The sequence below is a fragment of the Polyodon spathula genome, chromosome 1 (genome assembly GCF_017654505.1).
Source record: "Polyodon spathula isolate WHYD16114869_AA chromosome 1, ASM1765450v1, whole genome shotgun sequence".
Lineage (NCBI taxonomy): Eukaryota > Metazoa > Chordata > Actinopteri > Acipenseriformes > Polyodontidae > Polyodon > Polyodon spathula.
The window spans coordinates 51,868,650-51,890,588 of record NC_054534.1 but is presented as its reverse complement, the minus strand read 5'-3'; the positions used below and the strand labels follow the sequence as shown (position 1 = coordinate 51,890,588).

Sequence of the window (21,939 nt, the reverse complement as noted above, 5' to 3'; positions counted from 1 at the left end):
AGAAAGTACTGATTAGAGGAAAAACCTCAGAATGGAGTGTGGTAACCAGCGGTGTACCACAGGGATCAGTATTAGGTCCTCTGCTATTCCTAATCTACATTAATGATTTAGATTCTGGTATAGTAAGCAAACTTGTTAAATTTGCAGACGACACAAAAATAGGAGGAGTGGCAAACACTGTTGCAGCAGCAAAGGTCATTCAAAATGATCTAGACAAGATTCAGAACTGGGCAGACACATGGCAAATGACATTTAATAGAGAAAAGTGTAAGGTACTGCACGCAGGAAATAAAAATGTACATTATAAATATCATATGGGAGATATTGAAATTGGAGAAGGAATCTATGAAAAAGACCTAGGAGTTTTTGTTGACTCAGAAATGTCTTCATCTAGGCAATGTGGGGAAGCTATAAAAAAGGCTAACAAGATACTCGGATACATTGTGAATAGTGTTGAATTTAAATCAAGGGAAGTAATGTTAAAACTGTACAATGCACTTGTAAGACCTCATCTTGAATATTGTGTGCAGTTCTGGTCACCTCGCTATAAAAAAGATATTGCTGCTCTAGAAAGAGTGCAAAGAAGAGCGACCAGAATTATTCCGGGCTTAAAAGGCATGTCATATGCAGACAGGCTAAAAGAATTGAATCTGTTCAGTCTTGAACAAAGAAGACTACGTGGCGACCTAATTCAAGCATTCAAAATTCTAAAATGTATTGACAGTGTCGACGCAAGGGACTTTTTCAGCCTGAAAAAAGAAACAAGGACCAGGGGTCACAAATGGAGTTTAGAAAAAGGGGCATTCAGAACAGAAAATAGGAGACACTTTTTTACACAGAGAATTGTGAGGGTCTGGAATCAACTCCCCAGTAATGTTGTTGAAGCTGACACCCTGGGATCCTTCAAGAAGCTGCTTGATGAGATTTTGGGATCAATAAGCTACTAACAACCAAACGAGCAAGATGGGCCGAATGGCCTCCTCTCGTTTGTAAACTTTCTTATGTTCTTATGTTCTTATGTTCTTTGTTGGTGATCAATTCCTTAATCACCTGCTTGTGATACTTTAATCTGCAACTTTAAATAGCATCTCAGCTGGGTTGATGAAGGAATCTCTCCACCGTTTGCTACATTTCGTCTGAAGAAGTCACGTTGGTTGTCCATATTTTTCAAGAGGGATATTTGCACAAACAAAACCTCTGTCAGGTCAAAATTTAAGGTGTTTTGTGCTTTACAGTTTCCAGTGGACTTTTGAAACAAGGAAGTCACTGTTTTTTAAATGCTTCATACACATTTAAATTTTATCTTTCAAGAATATTAAAACAATGTAATAAACAGTGGTTTAATTTTACAATTTCCATGCAGTCAGTGTTTTTTCTGAAAATCTGAAAAAAAATTGCTATCTGGAAAATTACTTTTAACCTTCATGTGGTTAAGAATTCATTTATAAAAGTTTTGAGAGCTATTATGTATCAGATATCTACTTGTAGGACTATGAACAACCTTTTGAAAATGATGACAACTTTCTGCAAAATAGAACAAAGTATACAAATGTAAATATTTCTGAAGGTCAATTCATGAGAGTTCCTATGACTTTTGTGATTATTACGAAGCAGTTGAACAGAAACCACTGTAATGTATTAATTGTAATTATTTGTGTCAAATCATGTTATGAAGGCAACACAGCCACTCCCAGAACAGGGTAGTCATAATATAATTGAGATATGAAAACAATCAGTTCCCTTTCAATTCGAAAATAACCATTAACGTATGGGACATTGCCGTCAGGCAGTAGGGATTGGCTGAGCTTTATAGCAAAGCTGCTGATAGGCCACTGCACGAGCTGCCGTGTAAGCCCGCCTCCTTGGGAGCTTACTATACGCAGCACACGGAGACTCTCTTCCTCTTTTGTCTTCAGCATTGGTAGCGGTCGGTACTAGAGCTCGTACTGATTGTACTCACAAAGCTTAGGCTTGAGAAGCTGGTTTTGGACCCTTCTCCGAGTTTATTTCAGTTACGTTTATTATTGGTTATTGGATTATATAATTTTGTTATATATTATATATATTACTTTATATATATATCCTTCACGCTTTGCTTCGGCATTGCGTTTTTGTTTAACCTCGTGGTCTCAGTCTTCTCCTATTATTTATAATATTATTATAAATATTATTATTATATTGTGTGTTTTTGGGTTGTATATATTTCTATTTTATATATATATATATATTAGGACGCGCGTCGTCGGCTTTTGCCACGCGCATATTGCAGCCTTGGTCTAGCCTAGCTAGACCATGTGTGTGTGTGTGGAGTCTGCTTTGCAGCCCTCTAGAATCTTCCACTGCTGTGTGTTCCCCACCGCATGGTAGCTGTACGGCTTGCCCTAAAGTTCCTTCTACAGTACACCAAGCACTTGCTGCAGCGTTCCAGAATAATAAAAAAAAAAAAAAAATCCCTTTTTCACCAAAAGAAGACGACCACCAAGCACAATTCCCTTAGCACCAAGGTAAGTATTACACCAAATAAGACACTGTACCAGCACCAGCGTCTCCGCTCTGCAGGCCAGCTGACACTTAGGCATCTTGTGCTAGCATCTCGACGCTCAGTACTCGCTCTGCGAGGTGTCAGCGCTTCGGCGCTCAGTGTAGCGCCTCCGTGCTCGGTGCAGCGCTCCGCGCTTGGGACTCGGTGCTCGACGTCGACGCTATATGCTCGACGCTCAGCGCTTCGACGCCACATGCTCGACGCTCAGCGCTTCGACGCCACATGCTTGCTGCCTCGACGCTATGCGCTCGACGCTTCGACGCCACGTGCTCGACGCTCGGCGCCTCGACACTACGTGCTCAGCGCTTGGACGCTCAACGCTCGACCCTCGGTGCTTCAACGTCACACGCTCGATGCATCGGTGCTCTGCCACTCGACACTTTTGACAGTCGACGCTTGACGTTTCGTTCGATGTTTACGGTGCCGTATTCGCCCAAGATATTGGGCTTTCACCGGTGCATGTCCTGCCAGGCAAAGCTGCCTGCCAGTGACCCTCATGAGGAGTGCATGGCATGTCTTGGGCTGGAGCACACCGCGTCGCCGGCGGATAGGGTTTTTTGCCATCTTTGTGCCGATTTTCAGACACACGCCCTTCGACAAAGGGCCAAGAAGTTAGTGGGTGGGCACTCCCCTTTATTGGGATCTTCCCACACTGTCTCAGTCCCGCCGTCGTCCACTGCGACCCCGCCAGGGTGACTGCAGCTCTCCACGAGCCCGGCCTCCCAGATCACGGCTGGTCAGAGGTCCCCCACCAGACGTGATAGGACTAGCAGCCCCTCCCCTTCTAGGGCACGCCCTCATCGGGAGTTTAGGTCGCACTCCAGGTCGCCTCGACGTAGGGAACACTCTTGTTCCCCTCGTCGAGACAGGTGATGCTCGGACAAGTCTGAGGTGGCAGAATTAACCTCCAAGATGTCCCAGTTCATGGAGGTCATGATGGGACAGCAGTCCCTGCTTATGTCTTTGGTTACTGCAGTGCCTCGAGCCCCAAAGCAGCCCACTGGACCCGTCTCCAGCCAACCAGTGGCCCCCCCACAACCTCCATCGGATGTTTCCCTTCCGATGCAGCCGCAGAAGGACTGGGATATAGATGCCGTCTCCAGAGATGCTTCTGACATCCTGGAAGGGGACAGTGTAGAGGCTTAGGTAGCCTCCCACCACTCGGACCAGGACGCTGAGTCCGAGCTGAGGAACACGGATGACCCTATGTGGTCTGTGGTCGATAGAGCAACCCGCCACTTGGGCATTGATTGGCCCCAGACAGAGCTTCCCCAGCGATCTCTGTTTGAGTCGCCTTCACCCCAGTCCCATCAGTCCAGGATGCTCCCAGCATTCCCAGACTTTGTTAAAGAGGTGCAGTCTACGTGGGGGGCTCCGGCCTCTGCTCCTGCAACATCTCGCAATGCTTCAGCCTTTACTATGCAGGGGTCCAGCGAGGCCGGCCTAGCGTCCTTTCCACCGGTGGACGCTGCGTTTGCCGCGTTGGTGAAAACGCCGACACTGTCTGGGCTTACTAAAGAACCAGGCTGTCCTAATAAACAGTACAGGCCCACAGAGGTGCACCTTAAGAAAGGGTATTCTGCGGCCACAGAGGCAGTCAGACTGTCTAATGTACCCAGTCTGCTGACAGTCTACCAGGCGGCGCTAATTAGAGACCTACCGGAGTGCCCTTCTGCGGCCCTCAGAAGCGAGCTAGGCACGGTCTTGGGCTTATTACACCAGAGACCTCTACAGGCCTGGTTCAATGCCTTCATGTTACAGCCGCAGAGAGACAAACACCGCAGGTTGACGGTATCCCGAACCTGCTGGGAAGCACTATGCTGGTGGAAAGTTCCGTCAAACATCCGCCAGGGCGTTCGCTTGGGTCCCATCTTCCGGAGGGAAGTGGTTACGACCGACGCTTCCAACCAAGGTCTGGGAGCAGTCTGAAACGGCTCAGGGACCCGCGGAGTGTGGTCAGGACCCTGGAGGTCAGCCCACATCAATGCTCTGGAACACAGAGTAGTGGACCTCGCCCTCCGGCACTTCTTGCCAGTGCTTCTAGACAAGCACATATTGGTGCGGTCAGACAACACCACGGTTGTGGCGTATATCAACCGCCAGGGCGGTCTACGGTCCCCCCGCCTTCACCGAATGGTAACACGGCTGTTGCTATGGGCACAGCCACGTTTGACCTCTCTGCGCACGGTTCACCTACCGGGCAGAGCCAATTACGCAGCGGATCTCCTATCCAGAGGAGGCCCTCTGGCAGGGGAATGGCGTCTCCACCCTCAGGTGGTAGAGCGCATCTGGGAATGGTTTGGTATAGCGCAAGTAGATCTCTTTGCTTCGCGGGAGACCACGCACTGCCCCCTGTGGTTCTCGGTGAGGGATCCCGACAGCCCCATAGGAGTCGACGCACTGGTTGACGAATGGCCGCCAGTCCTCCTATATGCGTTTCCACCGATTCCGGTGCTCCCCACCCTCTTAGAGAAGGTCAGGGTAGAGCAAGAGACAGTGATTCTGATCGCTCCTCGGTGGCCTCGGAGAATATGGTTCCCGAGCGTGGTGCAGTTACTTCATGGTCAACTGTGGGAGCTTCCCCTGCGAGCAGACCTATTGTCCCAGGCCGAAGGACGGCTTTGGCACCCCAACCCCAAGCTCATGCAGCTATGGGCTTGGCCCCTGAACGGGAGCGCCTGTCAGCCTTAGGGCTTTCGACAGCGGTGATCTCAACCATTCAGAGCGCTAGAGCGCCCTCTACCAGGTCGCAGTACACTTACAAGTGGCAGTTGTTCCAAGATTGTTGTCTGGCGGGTGGCCATGACCCAATATCTTGTCCTATGGCAGTAATTTTACAGTCTACAGAAACTGTTAGATGAAGGGAAATCTCCCTCTACACTTAAGGTGTCTTTAGCCACCATATCAGCTTGCCATGTACGCATTGACGGGTTATCACCAGGTTGCCATTTTCTGGTATCCCAGTTACTTAAAGGCGCAAGACGCTTGCGGCCTCCAAGGATGACCAACTTGCCATCATGGAGCCTTGACGTGGTGCTAGAAGCCCTTACCAAGACACCGTTCGAGCCTCTCCACACAGTGGATAGAAGCTTATGTCTATGAAAACCGCATTTTTGCTGTCGGTAGTGTCAAAAGCGAGTTACATGCACTGTCAGTGCATCCTTCATGTATCCGCTTCGCAGGAGACAATTGTAAGGTCTCCATGCGTCCAAATCCAGCCTTTTTGCCAAAGGTTATATCTCCGTTTCACATGAACCAGCCTGTCGAGTTGATGGCGTTTCATCCTCCTCCCTTTTCCTCTCCAGAGGAACAACGGTTACACATGCTCTGCCCTGTGCGGGCATTGAGGTGTTATATTGACCGTTCAAAGACTGTGAGGCAAACAGAACAACTGTTCATATGCCATGGTTCTAAGACCTTGGGTCAGCCGTTGTCAAAACAACACCTTTCCCACTGGATAGTGGATGCTATTAAATTAGCCTATGAGTCTGCAGGCCTTCCACCACCAGGGCAGTTGAAGGCGCATTCCACTAGGGGTATGGCAACGTCCTGGACCCTCTTTAGAAGGGTGCCTGATATTTGCGCGGCAGCCAGTTGGGCTACACCGCATACCTTTACAGACTAAACGTGCTGGATTCCTCTGCTCCATTATTTGGAGCATCTGTACTACACTCTATGGCACCTCAGGATGCCAATGTAAGTGTTTAATACCCCATCTTAGCACAGGTGTCATTGCGAGCATAGACGCTGAGGCGCTGCTCCGCATATGCCTAGAGGTATTGCCTACGCAGTTGCATTATTGCGTAATTCTGTCCTACTGCCGAGAATCCTCCCTCGCGACGGCTTGGGTACACTGTTCCCATATGTTGATGGTTATTTTCGAATTGAAAGGGAACAATAGGTTGCGGATGCAACCCCGGTTCCCTGAAAGAGAAAATAACCATCAACCCGCGTGGTCGCTCCAGAAGCCTTCTCGGCCCGAAGAGCAAAAGAGGAAGAGAGTCTCCGCGCGCTGTGTATAGTAAGCTCCCAGGGGGGCGGGCTTACACGACAGCTCTTGCAGAGGCCTATCGGCAACTTTGCTATAAAGCTCAGCCAATCCCTACTGCCTGACGGCAATGTCCCATACGTTGATGGTTATTTTCTCTTTCAGGGAACCGGGGTTGCATCCGCAACCTATCGTTTTCAAAAAATATATACCAAAAAAGTAGCAGTTTGTGCAACAAAAGGCTCCTGAAATAAGTGCTGGAATAGCAGCAGAGGTTGCAGCTTAAATAACTGTCACCATATACCTACAAACTATTGAAATCAAAGGTAAAGTAATTAAACATTGGGACCACTGGTGTAAAATAATAGTTTTTGTAAGACAGGAAGACCAGCTTTGGACTGTACTAACTTTACAGACATAATCTAGACTTAGGTAACGTTGTACATGCTAAGAGTGTTAGTAGGTCAACATGCCCTACCCAAATAAGTGAGTAGGGCATGTTGATATTTGTTGGGTCATATTGTACAGCATAGATCTTTGCTATATTGAATCCAAAGTGAATATAAAACATAGGGATTTGAACCAAGTGAATAGTAAACCACAGCATAATCCTGTTCAGTTAATTCGTGAACAGATAACTGATGTTGATTTTTCTTCCCACAGGGGGTGAGGTTCCCTACACCACACTGGCAGCTCGAATGATGATGGGGGTCTGGTGGCTGTTTGCTTTGATTGTTATCTCTTCATACACTGCTAACCTGGCAGCTTTTCTCACAATCACCCGCATTGGAAACTCTATACAGTAAGATAATGTCTTGGTAGTATCTATCCAATAGGAGTATGTTCTAGAATGTTCTGTATTGCACATATATGACTGTCCTGGAGAAATCTTTCTGTGACTGCCACTTTGAGGGGCTAGATTGTATGAACTGAGACAGTATACAATTTCCTTTTGCTTTGTAGGTATAAAGCCACCTGTCACACTTTTTTTCCCTTCACATAACACACTTTAAATAATGCAAAACAGCAGCAAGGAATTACAGTATATGTTTGTATTTGAAAAATAGTTCAACTTTAAACATTCTTCAAGACTGGAAAGTGCTTTGAAAGACCACAATAAAGTATTTAGAAACAGACAGTAAAGATTATGGGGTAGATGTATTAAGATGGGCCAGTCACAGCACAAACATACTGCAATTTGCATTTTCATTACAACAGTTCTCAAAGTATACATTTTGTCGTGTGTACTAAGAGAAAATATGTTAATGTAAATTGCCGCAATCTAATAATTTAAATATTTGTTGCATCTTCTTAGCGAGATCTCTAGCATTGTACATTGCGAGAGTCGTGCGACATTGTTCAAATAAATAGGGGGAGTTGATTTATAGTTTGCTACAACATTTGTCCGACATAAGGAGGTATCAGATTTAAAAATAAAACAATAAAAACATAAATCTGTACAGTAGGCCTATACAGAATACAGTACAGCAGTAAAATAACAGGAATACCAATCGCACTTTGTTTTTGCTTTAGCATACCAGCAACACAAAATAAATCATGCTGTTGCATTGTACACATTGGTGTACAATGTGATTAAAAAAGTATTTTAAATTGACACTCAATTATTTTATTATTATTATTATTATATTATTATTATTATTATTATTATTATTATTATTATTAGTCATAGTAGTCGTAGTAGTATTTATTTACTTATTTATTTATTTATTTTCCCCATTGGAAAGCAATTTATTTACAGGTGCCTTTACATGTTTTAAAAAAAGAATCCCAGGATTTTGCCTCCTGTGTGTTATCGCCTGGCTTCTTCATGGTCCATGATGCTAGCGGAGGTGGTCAATACAATGTATCCAAACTGACGGGTAGCAGGTTGTTCTGCCACTTCTCCAGATCCTTGATTTGGACATTGAATCGGTGGCTGATGACACCACACTTGTTTAGTCTGTGAGATTAACAACAATTTTCCCAGGACTATGGTTGTCGATAATCTTGAACTCGCCAATGTAGCCGTGCTTCATCATGACAGTCAGGAAGCGCACAATGACTTTGGAGCAGGGTCGGGTCAGAACCTGCCGTTTTCCACGTTTCTCAGCATTGTTAATGCTTTTCAGCACATCGGCGAGAACGTTCATGCGCACCATGATGCCAGTTCTGCAATATGGTGTAATAGTCGTGTTATTAACTTAACTATTAACTAGACAATTAATACAGAATTGATCTTGGTCATATACAGATACTCAGAATGAGCTGGAGGGGTTAGTGGCACATGTGCGCAGTCTATTGCTCCCAACACGTTGGGGGAACCAGAAATGTCAAAGAAACGTATTGTTTTTATTTGTTGTTTTTTGCAGAAAATAGCACAGAATTACAGTTACACTGGTCATCATAATAACATTTTGCAGTATGACAGCGAAGCACAGGTACAAGAAATATGTTAAGCCTTGTAGAGGGAACAGCAAATTAATTAAGTCTTAACAGAAATGAAATAAACAAGGAAAGTGAATAAGTAAATAATAAAATAAATAAATAAAAGCGAATAAGTAAAATACAAAAATAAAGAAGTGAATAAGTGACAAAAAAATAAATAAAAGTGAATAAATTACAAAATTAAATAAAGAAAAGTGAATAAGTAAATAACCCAAAATAAAGAAATAAAGAAAAGTGAATAAAATAGAAAATTAACGAAAAGTGGAGAAGAAAATAACAACAAAAATAAAGAAAAGTGAATAAGTAAATGACAGAAAAATAAAGAAAAGTGAATATGTAAATAACAAAAATAAATAAATAAAGGGGGGTTACGTACTTTCTTTACATTTCTTACATTTTTAGTATATGCATAGCTGGGGCACATCTCTGATAGAACTTTTCTTTCTGAAAAAAACAAAAAAACTTGGAGACTTATTGTAAAAATAATGCACATATAAAAAAATGATTTAAAAAAAAACCAACAAATAACTTATTCATTGTGTAATGAAATATATAGGAAGTTTGAAGGGTCGCATTTTAACCACAAAAGAGCCACATGCTCTTGAGGTGCCGGTTAGCCACCACTGCCTTAATGTATACCAAACCTTAATTCAATAAGCATTGTACATGTAAAAGGTTAGAACTCAAAGCATAACTTATTAATAACCTTACAATACACATCTTTGCAATGGTGCTACATAGCTTAAGTTTTAATTTAATGTAATAGAAATATTTAATTTTTAGTGTCTCTCATATGCACTTGATTTTGAAATAGTGAATGCGTATGGCTGTAAATAAGTACAGTAACATTTACAATTAAGCCAGTGCCACAAACCTACTAATTAGATGTTTTTTTGAGAATTTAAAAATCCTATTTATATATCACTGAAGGAGCTAGGACTGTGTAATGGGACTACAAAAATTAAAGACTACATGCTTGTGACTTTAGTAATAGAATAGGGGTTTCCCCTTGACTACTCGGAGAACCGCCCTCGCTGAGGTGAGGTCGAGCCGATCAACCTCCAAGGCCGGGAAGTGAGGTAACTTCTTCCTAGGGGAAACAGAGGAAGGATAGAGGACAAACCAAGGTCTCCCTGGCTTACGTCTAATTGAGAGAGGTCGGACTTGGCTGACGCTCCAAGGCCGCATGGAGAGCATCGCGATCTATGCAGGTGGAGCAAAAGCGCTGGAAAATAGAATAAAGAAATAAACACAAAGAGGGAGAGTGGCACCAGTGCAAATGAGTAGATTTAAGCAGTAGAATGGAAAAAGAAATGTAGTTAAAGTTTTTGTCCATGGGTCCCCTCTGACAAGCAGGAACCTTCCTCTCGGAGGGTGAGATGACGTTGTCGGCCTCTAAGGTTGGGAACTGAGCTTCACTTGCCCCCAATAGAGGACCCCCGACTCCCCGCAACTGCACCACTAGTGCAAAGAGAGAAAATTGTTATAATATAATTTTTATTTTATTTTTTTTTTGAGAGGAAACCTCTGGTGGTCCTGGCAGAGAGATGGCCCCTACTCCAGGCATCCTACCAACATTTTTGTTGAGCGGAAATAATAGCAACAATGGAGAAATGGGTAGAGGGAAAGGTAGAACTGAGGGAGCCAGGCATTTGAGTTATCTGTAAAAGAGCGTCAGCACTGTTATTAGTGATACCTGGAAGGTGTTTCCAAAATACAATTATTGATGACCGCAATCCACACTAGCCAGCGAAGAAGTTGCATAATTAGAGGGGAAGAAGAGCAGCCTTTATTAATTATATGAACAGTAGATTGATTATCACAAAAGATTAACCACTTCAGTGCCCTCGTACATCCCTGGTACACTTTTCGAGGCTTGTAGTTTTAATAACCATAAATCACAAATTAAAACCCAATATATCAACAGAAAGGTATTGAGTAGATCTTTCCAATTATATCATCTGTTTTGTTGTAGGGTGTTTTATAGATTTTATCTTACAAGCAACACCTCCAGAAAAATATTGAAATATGACATGAATAATAATATTTCACAAATGTTCAATTTTTCATATTTTTCTAAACGATTTAGAAAAAAAGTATAGAAAATTTCAGAATAGAAATTGCTTGTACATTTGCAGAGCTACATAAGGTTTTGTAATGCAAAAAAATGTGCATAAATGCCGAATGTAGAACTGAAAGTGAAACTGAAGAAACCTGGAAATATAATATAATCCCGTTTGTAACTAAAGTTAATTATTTATGAGTAGAGGTCTCAATATGTATGCCACACAAGATGTTGATGATGATTATTATTATTATTATTATTATTATTATTATATTATTATTATTATTTATTTATTTATTTATTTAAAGAAGAAACTTTCGAATACTGTATAGGTTAAAAAAAAACCAATAATAAACAGCTAAATAATAATAAAAGTAATGACTACAGCAAAATACTTATCCATCCTTTACACACAGAAACGAAGTACACTAATAATAATAAATAAAATAATGATAAAACAACACTGACATGGCAAATATACTAAGTTAGCTAGCTAGAGATCAGACAGATGTCATATTTACTTTCGCATCCACCCAGAGAAACATTTTCAAAGCAGGACACAAAATAAAATAAAAACGTATATAATTAAAAATAACAGTAAAACATTTATAAGAGGGCTATCTTAGATGTCTTTTCAGCAATTCATTTTTTGTCTCTGTCGGCATCTGATGTGCCCTGCAACTGCACACATACACAGACACACAGCGGGGCGAAAAACATTCCGGAAGTAATTTAAAAAAAAAACATATATAAAGTTAATTTTTAATAATAACTTGAAAAAAAAAAAAAATCAACTAGTTAGTCCCAGTTCTTAGCTTTCGGATGAGTTATAGATCAGCACTTTTGGGCTTGTAGAATGGGAGATATAGACATTTCAAACAGGTGCCTGTCAATACAATTTTCCCTTGAAACCAGAAAATGGAGTCAAAAATGAAACACAAATAAAAAACCACACCTACCCCAACCCTAAACCAATTACATGGGGATATTCACCGTAGCCATGGCTATGGCCCAATGAAAAAAAAAAAAAACAAGATAGCTGATTGGACGGCTGAGATATATCATGTTTCGTCATCGCAACAAAAGTTACGAAATTAGAGCGTGTCGGCAGCAAAGGGTTAAAATTGCCTTTTATTTAAACAGTCCGTCTGCATTTTAAAGCAAGTTCATACAGGCAAGAGGAGTGAGCATTGCTTCCACGTGGGTAATTTTAACACACTGCTAAATAAACGACAAACGGAATCTTCGGCAATGGGTCCACACTACTGAATAGTTTTTCGAGATTTACGATTATACTGTAAATACAGTTTAATCGTAAATCTTGAAAAACTACTAACTTCTAAATCTTTTGTAATCATTTTTGTATTACTTTAGTATAAATACATGTTAATTTGGATTCATATGTTGTTTTTTTCTGACTTTATGTGAACGAAAAGACACACATTTGCCCGTTTTCCCATTGGAAATAGTGATATTTTGAAATATCACTGTCCTGGTCACAAAAGCAAAGTTTGTGGGGAATAATAGCCATTTTCTATACTTTTGAGGCATAAGCAATTAGGAAATAACACTTACTACCCAGGAACAAAAAAAAAAAAAAATTGTTACACGGTGTAGTTAATGTTGCCGATAAAGAGCTGTGAGGGGCAGAGAGGTCAATGATGAGGCGCTTCCTGCCTGACATCTGTAGCTGCTTGTCACAAAGACAGCCGGAGTGGGTGGACCAGAGCCAGGAAATAAGCAACAGAGATGGGATGCTTGGATTTATGTTGCATCTCACCCCTTGTGTGGACGTTTAGTTTTCATATCACGCACTACCCCATGCATTATTCTCTATATAATTACTTGAAGAAATATAATTAAATGATTTTTTTTTCTTTTAATATATTTTCATGAGTAGAAAGTTAGCATACTTTACTATATGGGTTCTCCTTTCTCTTTTTGAAGCAATGAAATTGTCTCTAATATCACTCTCAATGACCAACAACTGAACACACTGAATGTTTCCAGATGCAGAAATATTAAGTGGCTATTTAAAGCTTAGAAAAAGTCAATTAATGCTTTATTACACTCATAGTACCTTACAAATAAAACATAATGAAAAATACAGTTGGTTTAAACTTAAGGAAGTCTGTGACACGGAAATTCTAGGTGAATGAACAGAGCTTCACGTGCTTCACCTGCCAAGCTGCCCCTATAATCAATCAAACATTTTACTTTTTTACATTGTGGTACATTCTTAATCAAAACCAGACACAAACACTGAAAAGATACTGAGAAACTGTTAATGAAGCATTTATTAACAAATTAGATAAAGTTTTGTGGCCCATTTTGGCACCAAAGCATGACCAAAGACACATATAGTTTCTGACTTAGCAGGAGGACAGCAATGGAAAATCCAGTGCCAGCATCTGTCAGAAAGCTTTGCAAACTTGAGCGTGCAACCCTTTTCATGCTGTAAGGTGAAAGTTTGAGTTGGTTGATTGTGGGATTAGTTGGCACAGCCTGGCAAAGACAATTGCACGCCCCCACCCTACCAAATGGCACCACTGGTTTTGTAGCCCTACTTGAGACAAAATAGTATTTCCACTTAGTAGTTTTTAACAAAGCCAGTTATAGGCTATCTAAAAATAACTACGACTATATAACTTTAAAACAGTTTTCCAAACACCCAAAAGAGTAACTTGTGTTTAGTAAAGAAAGAGAGAAATTTCCAATTGTTTTTATGTTCTTTGTTCTAAAAGAAACTGGAAACCTGAAAACTGGAATCAGCTAGCATTTTTGTTGTTTTTTGTTGTTTTGATGTTTTTTCCAGGGCCAATACTGCTAACTGTTATTTAGTAATCATAAGTATGAAAAAATACAGCAGCATTGGTATTGTTATCTGCAACAGAACCATAACAAGACCAATGTTTTCTGCTTCCCAAGTCTGCCTGCCTGTCTTATTTAAACAAAATAAATAAATAAAAAATGCACCTGGTTAAAATGACCTGCATCTACAATTACTTACCAGCATAAAATATGTTTAAATTGTGTTAAGGGACAGTGCATAGGAAATAATAATAATAATAATAATAATAATAAATAATAATAATAATAATAATAATAATAATAATTTTCTTTAAAGGAGATTTAACAGATCTGACAAAAACAGAATCACTCAAAGAAAACTAGTCTGCTGTGTTCGATTTTTATGCATGGTTTAAAATAATAATCTCATCCTCAGACACTTGACATTTTCATTAGGCAGAAGCCATATTTTCTCTTTCCTGATGCAATTTCTTAATTACATGATGTAGATTAATTCTGTTTAAATTGGAAATTAATACATGTAAACGATTCCAGCTAAACAATTAATTCCCCATGTCCTCAAAACATGATTGTCTGATTACATACAAGGATGAGGGTCCCAATGATTTATGGAAGCATTTGTCAAGATCTCAAGCAGTTTTTTTTTTTTTTTTTTTTTTTTTTTTTGCTTGCTTAATATAGAAAGCCAAGTGTTTTGAGGCTTACCCTTTATAATTATTAAGTGTTGGGATGATAATGAGATTTTAGTATCAAAATGACCATCAATCACATTATCATGATAACTGTATTGATTGTGATTTATTGCTATAGAGATGTACTGACTTCACATGTGAAATTGTGAACCCAGACTGAGAGGTCCATGGGTCACAATAACACAATATTTGCATTGCATAGCATGATGCCTAGGGTGTTGCAAAAAAGACTTTGCATACCAGAACAGAGCCTAATCCAGGGACTAAACCACATTCCCTTTTAAATTTGTTTTAGATCTGCCACTTAATGCTGTCGATTAATGCTGCAGGTTTTGAAGGGAATATCTATAGGTTTGATAGTTTAACAAAAAAAAAAAAGTACCATTATTGCATGAAAGTTTTCCTTTACTTTGATGCATTGCACTGCTTTTTTAATGGAGTTTGAACATGAAAACAATAACGTATGCAAAGTAAAAACATTCTCAGTACCTTGGAGGACTGGGTGGGGCCAACATTATAGCAGCATAGAAAAAAGAATCATGAATTGTAAATCCTCTGATTTAAAAAAAAAATGCACATAGTTTTACATTTTGGTAATGTTGTTTAAAATGAATACCAGTCAAGGAGTTGGAGGACACAACTGCAATTACCATAAAGAATTACAAACGTTTTCATAAAGCTTTTTCAGATGCTTGGCCCCAGAGGGAATACTGGTATCAAGAAAAAACAAAAATATTTACTATTGTACATATTATGCTTCTGCAGTAAGTTGCCATTATACAATATTGCACATTTTATATACTCTCCTATGTTACAGTAAGACCAGTTATGCCTAGAGAAAAGTGTAAGGTACTGCACGCAGGAAATAAAAATGTACATTATAAATATCATATGGGAGATACTGAAATTGGAGAAGGAATCTATGAAAAAGACCTAGGAGTTTTTGTTGACTCAGAAATGTCTTCATCTAGACAATGTGGGGAAGCTATAAAAAAGGCTAACAAGATGCTCGGATACATTGTGAAAAGTGTTGAATTTAAATCAAGGGAAGTAATGTTAAAACTGTACAATGCACTAGTAAGACCTCATCTTGAATATTGTGTGCAGTTCTGGTCACCTCGCTATAAAAAAGATATTGCTGCTCTAGAAAGAGTGCAAAGAAGAGCGACCAGAATTATTCCGGGCTTAAAAGGCATGTCATATGCAAACAGGCTAAAAGAATTGAATCTGTTCAGTCTTGAACAAAGAAGACTACGTGGTGACCTAATTCAAGCATTCAAAATTCTAAAAGGTATTGACAGTGTCGACCCAAGGGACTTTTTCAGCCTGAAAAAAGAAACAAGGAGCAGGGTTCACAAATGGAGATTAGACAAAGGGGCATTCAGAACAGAAAATAGGAGGCACTTTTTTACACAGGTTGGCCAGGGTGTTATTGGCTCACTGCGCACCAGCGACCCCTGTAGTCTGGCCGGGCGCCTGCGGGCTTGCCTGTTAGCTGCCCGGGAGCTGCGTTGTCCTCCCACGCTGTAGCTCCTGGGTGGCTGCATGTTTAATCCGCAGTGTGTAAAGGTGTCAGCTGACGGCACACGTTTCGGAGGACAGCGTATGTTTGTCTTCGTTGCTCCCAAGTCAGCGCAGGGGTGATAGCGGTGAGCTGAGCCTAAATAATAATTGGACATTTCAAATTGGGAGAAAATAAAAAATAATTGGCAATGATTAAATTTAAAAAAAAAAAAAAACTAAACAAACAAAAAAAACCCCAGCCCAGACGGGACACTAAAACAAACAGCTAAACATCTTGAAAACTATACTACGCTACAATCTAATAAAAAAAAAAAAAATAGTCTAGCAAATAATTTCCATAATAATGTGTGGGAAATAATTACTATATCAAAATGTTATCTATAATAAAACTTGAAACAAATTACTTACAACGGTGTTAAATCAGTGCTTGTCAAAGTGGATGTGTTCTTGTGTAGAGCTCTGTATGCCACTCTGTTCTGGACAGAACGCACTCTGCTTCAGAAACTGTTTCTTCACTTTTTGGTTCACCAGGAGATTACTTCAGAGGAAAAAACTGCAGTTTACTGCAAAGTTTTTTAAGCATAGTAAAGAAGACTGAGTTGTTTGAATGCAAGGGAGATATGTAATGATTTAATGTTCAAATAGCAAGTAAGAGACTAAACTCCATCTGAGAAAAGGGGAAATGTGCACAAAACAAAGGTAAACAAAAGTAAAGTTCCAGACCTGTCCACTTTTACTTATTTAGCCCAATACATTTCAGTAGCAAAACGAGTTACTGACAAAGATTAAAAAAAAACAAAACAATAAAATAAAAAAAATTGCTGCTATAACCCGGGAAAAGCTTTGAATTGCTTTGCATAGTTTTCTCTTTGCTATTAAAGTGATCATACATTTCCCATACATTTTTTATATTTCCTAATTTAAAACATTAATGCTGAGGGAATTATTGCATTCTCACCAGTGACTTTATAAACCAATTTGCTATATTATTGAATATCTTATAAAGGGTGGGCTGTCTGGCTTGCTCTGTGTGTGCTTACTGTTGATGAAATCCCTCCTCAGGTCTCTACAGGACCTCTCTAAGCAGACAGACATTCCGTACGGCACAGTGCTGGACTCTGCAGTGTACGACCACGTGAGGACGAAAGGCATGAATCCTTTTGAGAGAGACAGCATGTACGCCCAGATGTGGAAGATGATCAACCGAACCAGCAGCATTGAGAACAACGTCGAGGAATCCCAGGAGGGCATTCGGAGGGTACATGTGTTTATTAACAGGCACTTTTCATATACAGTAAATGTTTGCAAAAACATGTGATCATTTAAAAACTGGACATTAGAGAACGATTTAATGAATGAATGTATATGGTGAATACATGTTATGAAACTATATTGTTAACAGTAATCTAACAGTAATCATTTGCCAGTGCTAATTGGTGTGTTATGCAAATATCATTCTAGTTTTTGAGGGTAGTAATCTATTCCCTAAGAGTTATCAAAGTTAATGAGATGAAATGCAAAAGCATATTTGGCATCGGTATGGGAAAGGGATGAATTGTGGTGTCACGGGATGAGACATCTTCATTGTGGGATCAGTGAAGTTCAAGGCTAAGTTGACAGGGGTCCATTGTCTCAAACCTGATAGACTAGTCTGTTCTTTTGTTTCTCTCAAAGATGTGCTTTGTTCTTGTCCTATTGTACCTTAAACATATTATCTTAAACACTGCAGTATTATTATCTACAATTTGCACTAAATATTTTGTTACACTATAATGCAGTTTTTAATGTAAGAGTACATTGATCTTGGTTGGTATTTGGTAGATGTGATTCTTCTTTTGATTTCTTCTTTTTCTTTATTCATGGCCTGAAGCATTTCAAAACATTCAAGTGTGTGAATGTTTTCTAGGCCTTACTGTCAATGCAGATTTATGTTTCATCTTTTGGTGGACATTAGTGCATTTTTCTGGACGTGACATGTGTGCAGCTGATGTGGGAAGTGTTTAAAGCAGTGTACTGTTCAAAAATCTTAATTAGACTTATTATAACATTTCCCCCTCATTTCAACTCCGTCATCCTTCACTTAGAACACTAGCTACTGGTTAACAGTATATTCAAACTTTAAATGTCTTATTGTAAAATAAAAAGTCTTAACTTTTATTCTTTTTATCATAGTTTCCGAAGATGAGTTTGATATGTCATTTGATGGATCCCTCATGTTCTTAAAATGTATAAATTGTAAATAAAGTTTGCGTTGCTAAAGACAAAAGGAAAGTCCATATCTAGGACTGAATCTTGCACTCTGGTTTATGTATCCCTGTCTTGTGCAGACAGACAGAGAACATAACTTTTACAGCTGCATTCATTTACACAGTGCTCATCCTAATAAAAGATTATTGGTGGCACATTCAGTGTCATATAAAAGGGTCACAGTGACCTGTTTTGCTGGTCCCACAGTCACATCAGTTGTTTAGGGAACCATTGGTGTTATGTGTTTTGAGGTAATACAGAGGATGTGCTCATTATGAGAATGATAAAGTGCACTGTTAGGTTTAGAATATTAGAACTGTACAATATACAGGAAAGTCGCTTGGTTTGGGGTATATCCACAAAAGCAAAGTGATGGGATAACCGAAATTATATATATATATATATATATATATATATATATATATATATATATAATATATATATATATATATATATATATGTAGGGTAGGACATTCGATATTAGTGGACATTACATTCTCATTCATCACACACTGCCCCATGCGGTATTTTTCTATAATCTCTGGTGAGCAACTTTTTTTCCCAGCCAGAGTTCTGTGTTGCTTGTTGTGTGGGGCTTACTCTACTTAGTTTATATCAGTGAGTTATTAGACAGAGAGTGAACTGCATACATTTTTTTATTTAAAATAGTAATAACTTTGATTGAAAACTTGTTTTTTTTGCTGTCAGGTTTCTGTAGTAACTTGTTTTTTCTTTTTGAGGAGCCTGAAAAAAAGGGTAGGGAGCGTGTTAAAATTGCATGCTTTAACATTTTTTGTCATTTTATCTTAACAAGTTTGTTCCGAGGGTTTTTGTGTTTGCTAACATTTCTGTGTACCATTTTGTGAGAAGTGGCTTACCTTACCTGTTTCTGGCAACAGCTCCAGAATCATGTTGAGCCGTCTAGTAATATATAACACAAGACAATTACAGACAAACAAAACAAAACACTCACAAACGTTTTTATTCCTCACGGAGTCTCTCACAGTCCTTACAGTTCTACAGCCTGTTGCTTCTTACAGCAGCTTGAGTCGTTACTTCTCAGCGATCCAGCAACATAAGTCAGGTGACTTTGTGCCCTCTCCCCAGGCTGCATAGCTCTAGCTGGAATTAATATTATTTCTCGTTTTGGCTTTTGTTAAAATCCGAGGGGTTGTGTGTTTTTTATGTAATGGTATATTACTGTATTTTTTTGAGAGAATTTTCTCTTGTGTGTTTTTGATTTTTTTACTACGTGCAGGCCTATGTACAACGTGGTGCTATGGCACGTGTGTAATAAGAGCAGTGCTGGGCTCAGCAGCAACTGCGCAGGACCAACATTCTTTGCTTCAGCTATGGTTGCTTGTAACCTCTTCCACAGTATCTTGATGCCGTTTTGATCACCATCAGTTCCATTCTAACAAGCAGGCTTCCCTCAGTCTCATGTGGTATTGACTGAGTGGTTTTGCTAGTGGCTTTTACAGGTGAGCATCCCTGTAGGCTGCCACCACGGTGGCTGTGAACCAGTGAGCGCGTACTGTACCGATACCGAGGTCACCGACCCAGTACCGTACCGGTACTGAGGCAACAACTGCAAATACTGACACTGTAGGGCTGTCAGTTAGTGATTGATTAATTGGGCACACAAAATGTGATTGTATGTGATCGGTGATTGTACCGCCCACATAAATTTTCACCCCACCCTCGAAATGTGATTATTTTAATATCATTGCTGTTAAGTAAAAGCTTGTGTGTGGAATGCGAGGGGCATTTTTTGGTATATATATATTATATATATATATATATATATATATATATATATATATATATATATATATATATATATATATATATATACAGATAATATATATATATATATATATATATATATATATATATATGCAATTTATATATATATATATATATATAGATATATATTAGGGTATACCTAAATCACAATTTCACGGAAATCGAGAAATTGATGGGTCACCACGAAATTCACCTCTTTTAGGGGCCAGTGCATACCGAACAAGTACGGAGAGGAAAAAAATAAATAAACGTTGTTTAAATTAACTACTGCACAATGCAAGCTACGTATCTTCCTTCTGTAGAAGCCCTTTTTTATTCCTTCACTGTCCTGTGTGCATTTCACTTAAGCAAAAAACAAACTAGCAAAAAACATCCACAAATAGCATTTACAAAAAAAATGATCCAAAGCGATTAACATTCTTGTTTACTATTCAAATGACAACAATGTTTTAACCAACAACCTACCCATGAAAAATATGTAAATTTACAGCGATTTAAGTAGACCCCTAGTGATGCACAATGAAAATGCAACAGTCTAAGTTTTACATCAATAGCTCATTGGGCACATACATAATGTTATTTACATTTTAAATAGTAAGCAGATAGGTTTTTTTGATTGTTTGTTTCAGTAGTATTGTTCCTTGGGATAACAAAATACTGAGCACAAGTCATGTGATTTCATAAAAATGCCAAGTCCTTAGTCTTTTGTATTTGAGTTGAGTTAAAATTGCCAAAATTAGTTGATTTTAAGAATCTGTATAAATAGCTGTTCGAAAAGACATGATTTTAATGAACGCAAGAACAGCGAAAGATACAACCATGGTCCGCTTGAGTAATGAAGATCACCTTCATCGGCATGATTGAAGGCGGCCTGTCTGTGAGATAAGTTGCCTGGAGAATGAGATGTTCTGCTTCAACAATCAGCAGGCTAGTCCAGAGAAACCAGAAAAACTATCTCTGTGAGGGACAGGCCATGTCCTAGAAAGCAGTGGGTCATCACACCAGTCCAGGACTGTCACATCCAACTGATCCATCTACGTAATCGTTTTCAGCTACAACACGAGAAATTCGAGGTAGAAATAACCCACGTATCAGCACAATGACTGTAGCTTGCAGTCTGCATGAAAATTATTTGCATGCTCAGAGGTTGTTCAGGTGAGAAATGAAATCACCGTCTTCTGTGGGCCAGAGAATATCTGAGGTGGCGGCAGAAAGAGTGGTGGAGTGTTTTATTCATAGATGAATGCCGTTTTGCCCTTGACAGACCTGACGGAAGACAATGTGTGAGGAGATGTCGTGATGAACGTTATGCTGACTGTTGCATTCTTCAAGCCAACTGCTCGGGCGGTGGAAGTGTGATGATGTGGGGAGGAATCTCCTTTAACACAAGAATGCCTTTGGTGCAGATTGAGAGCAACCTTACTGCTTAGTGATACATTGACAAAGTCCTTGAGGCAACAGTTTTTCCTGCAAGCCAATCTGGAAGTGTTGATTTTCCAGGACAATGCAAGACCACACAGTGCTAGGATTACAATTGCTTGACTTCAAGAAAACAATGTCAAGGTCTTGCTGTGGCCAGCTTTTTCTCCTAACCTGAGTCTAATAGAACATCTGTGGGACCAAATAGCCGGTGTCATCCACAGGAGACAACCGTGACCAGCTAACCTTTGCCAGCTGGCTGCAGCTGCACTGTAGTATGCAAGGTATATTTGTATTTGGGCTATTTTAATTAGGTAATACCTTATTTGAATTAAAAATCATGTAGGACCCACCTCTATTGAAATAATCAGACTGGACACTGCTTCTAGTGAATACAAAC

At 39.7% G+C, this 21,939-nt stretch overlaps 1 protein-coding gene and 1 pseudogene across 1 annotated transcript in view; one reads left to right on the top strand and one right to left on the bottom strand.

Annotated features, from left to right (window-relative positions):
* LOC121319581 (glutamate receptor ionotropic, delta-2-like) overlaps positions 1–21,939 on the top strand; it is a 603,766-nt gene that overhangs the window by 529,737 nt on the left and 52,090 nt on the right. Inside the window, exons 12-13 of the mRNA XM_041257164.1 lie at positions 7,194–7,332; positions 17,130–17,325. Coding sequence (XP_041113098.1) covers positions 7,194–7,332; positions 17,130–17,325 — 335 coding nt within the window. The remainder of the gene's footprint in view (positions 1–7,193; positions 7,333–17,129; positions 17,326–21,939) is intronic.
* LOC121319587 lies at positions 8,305–8,727 on the bottom strand (annotated as a pseudogene).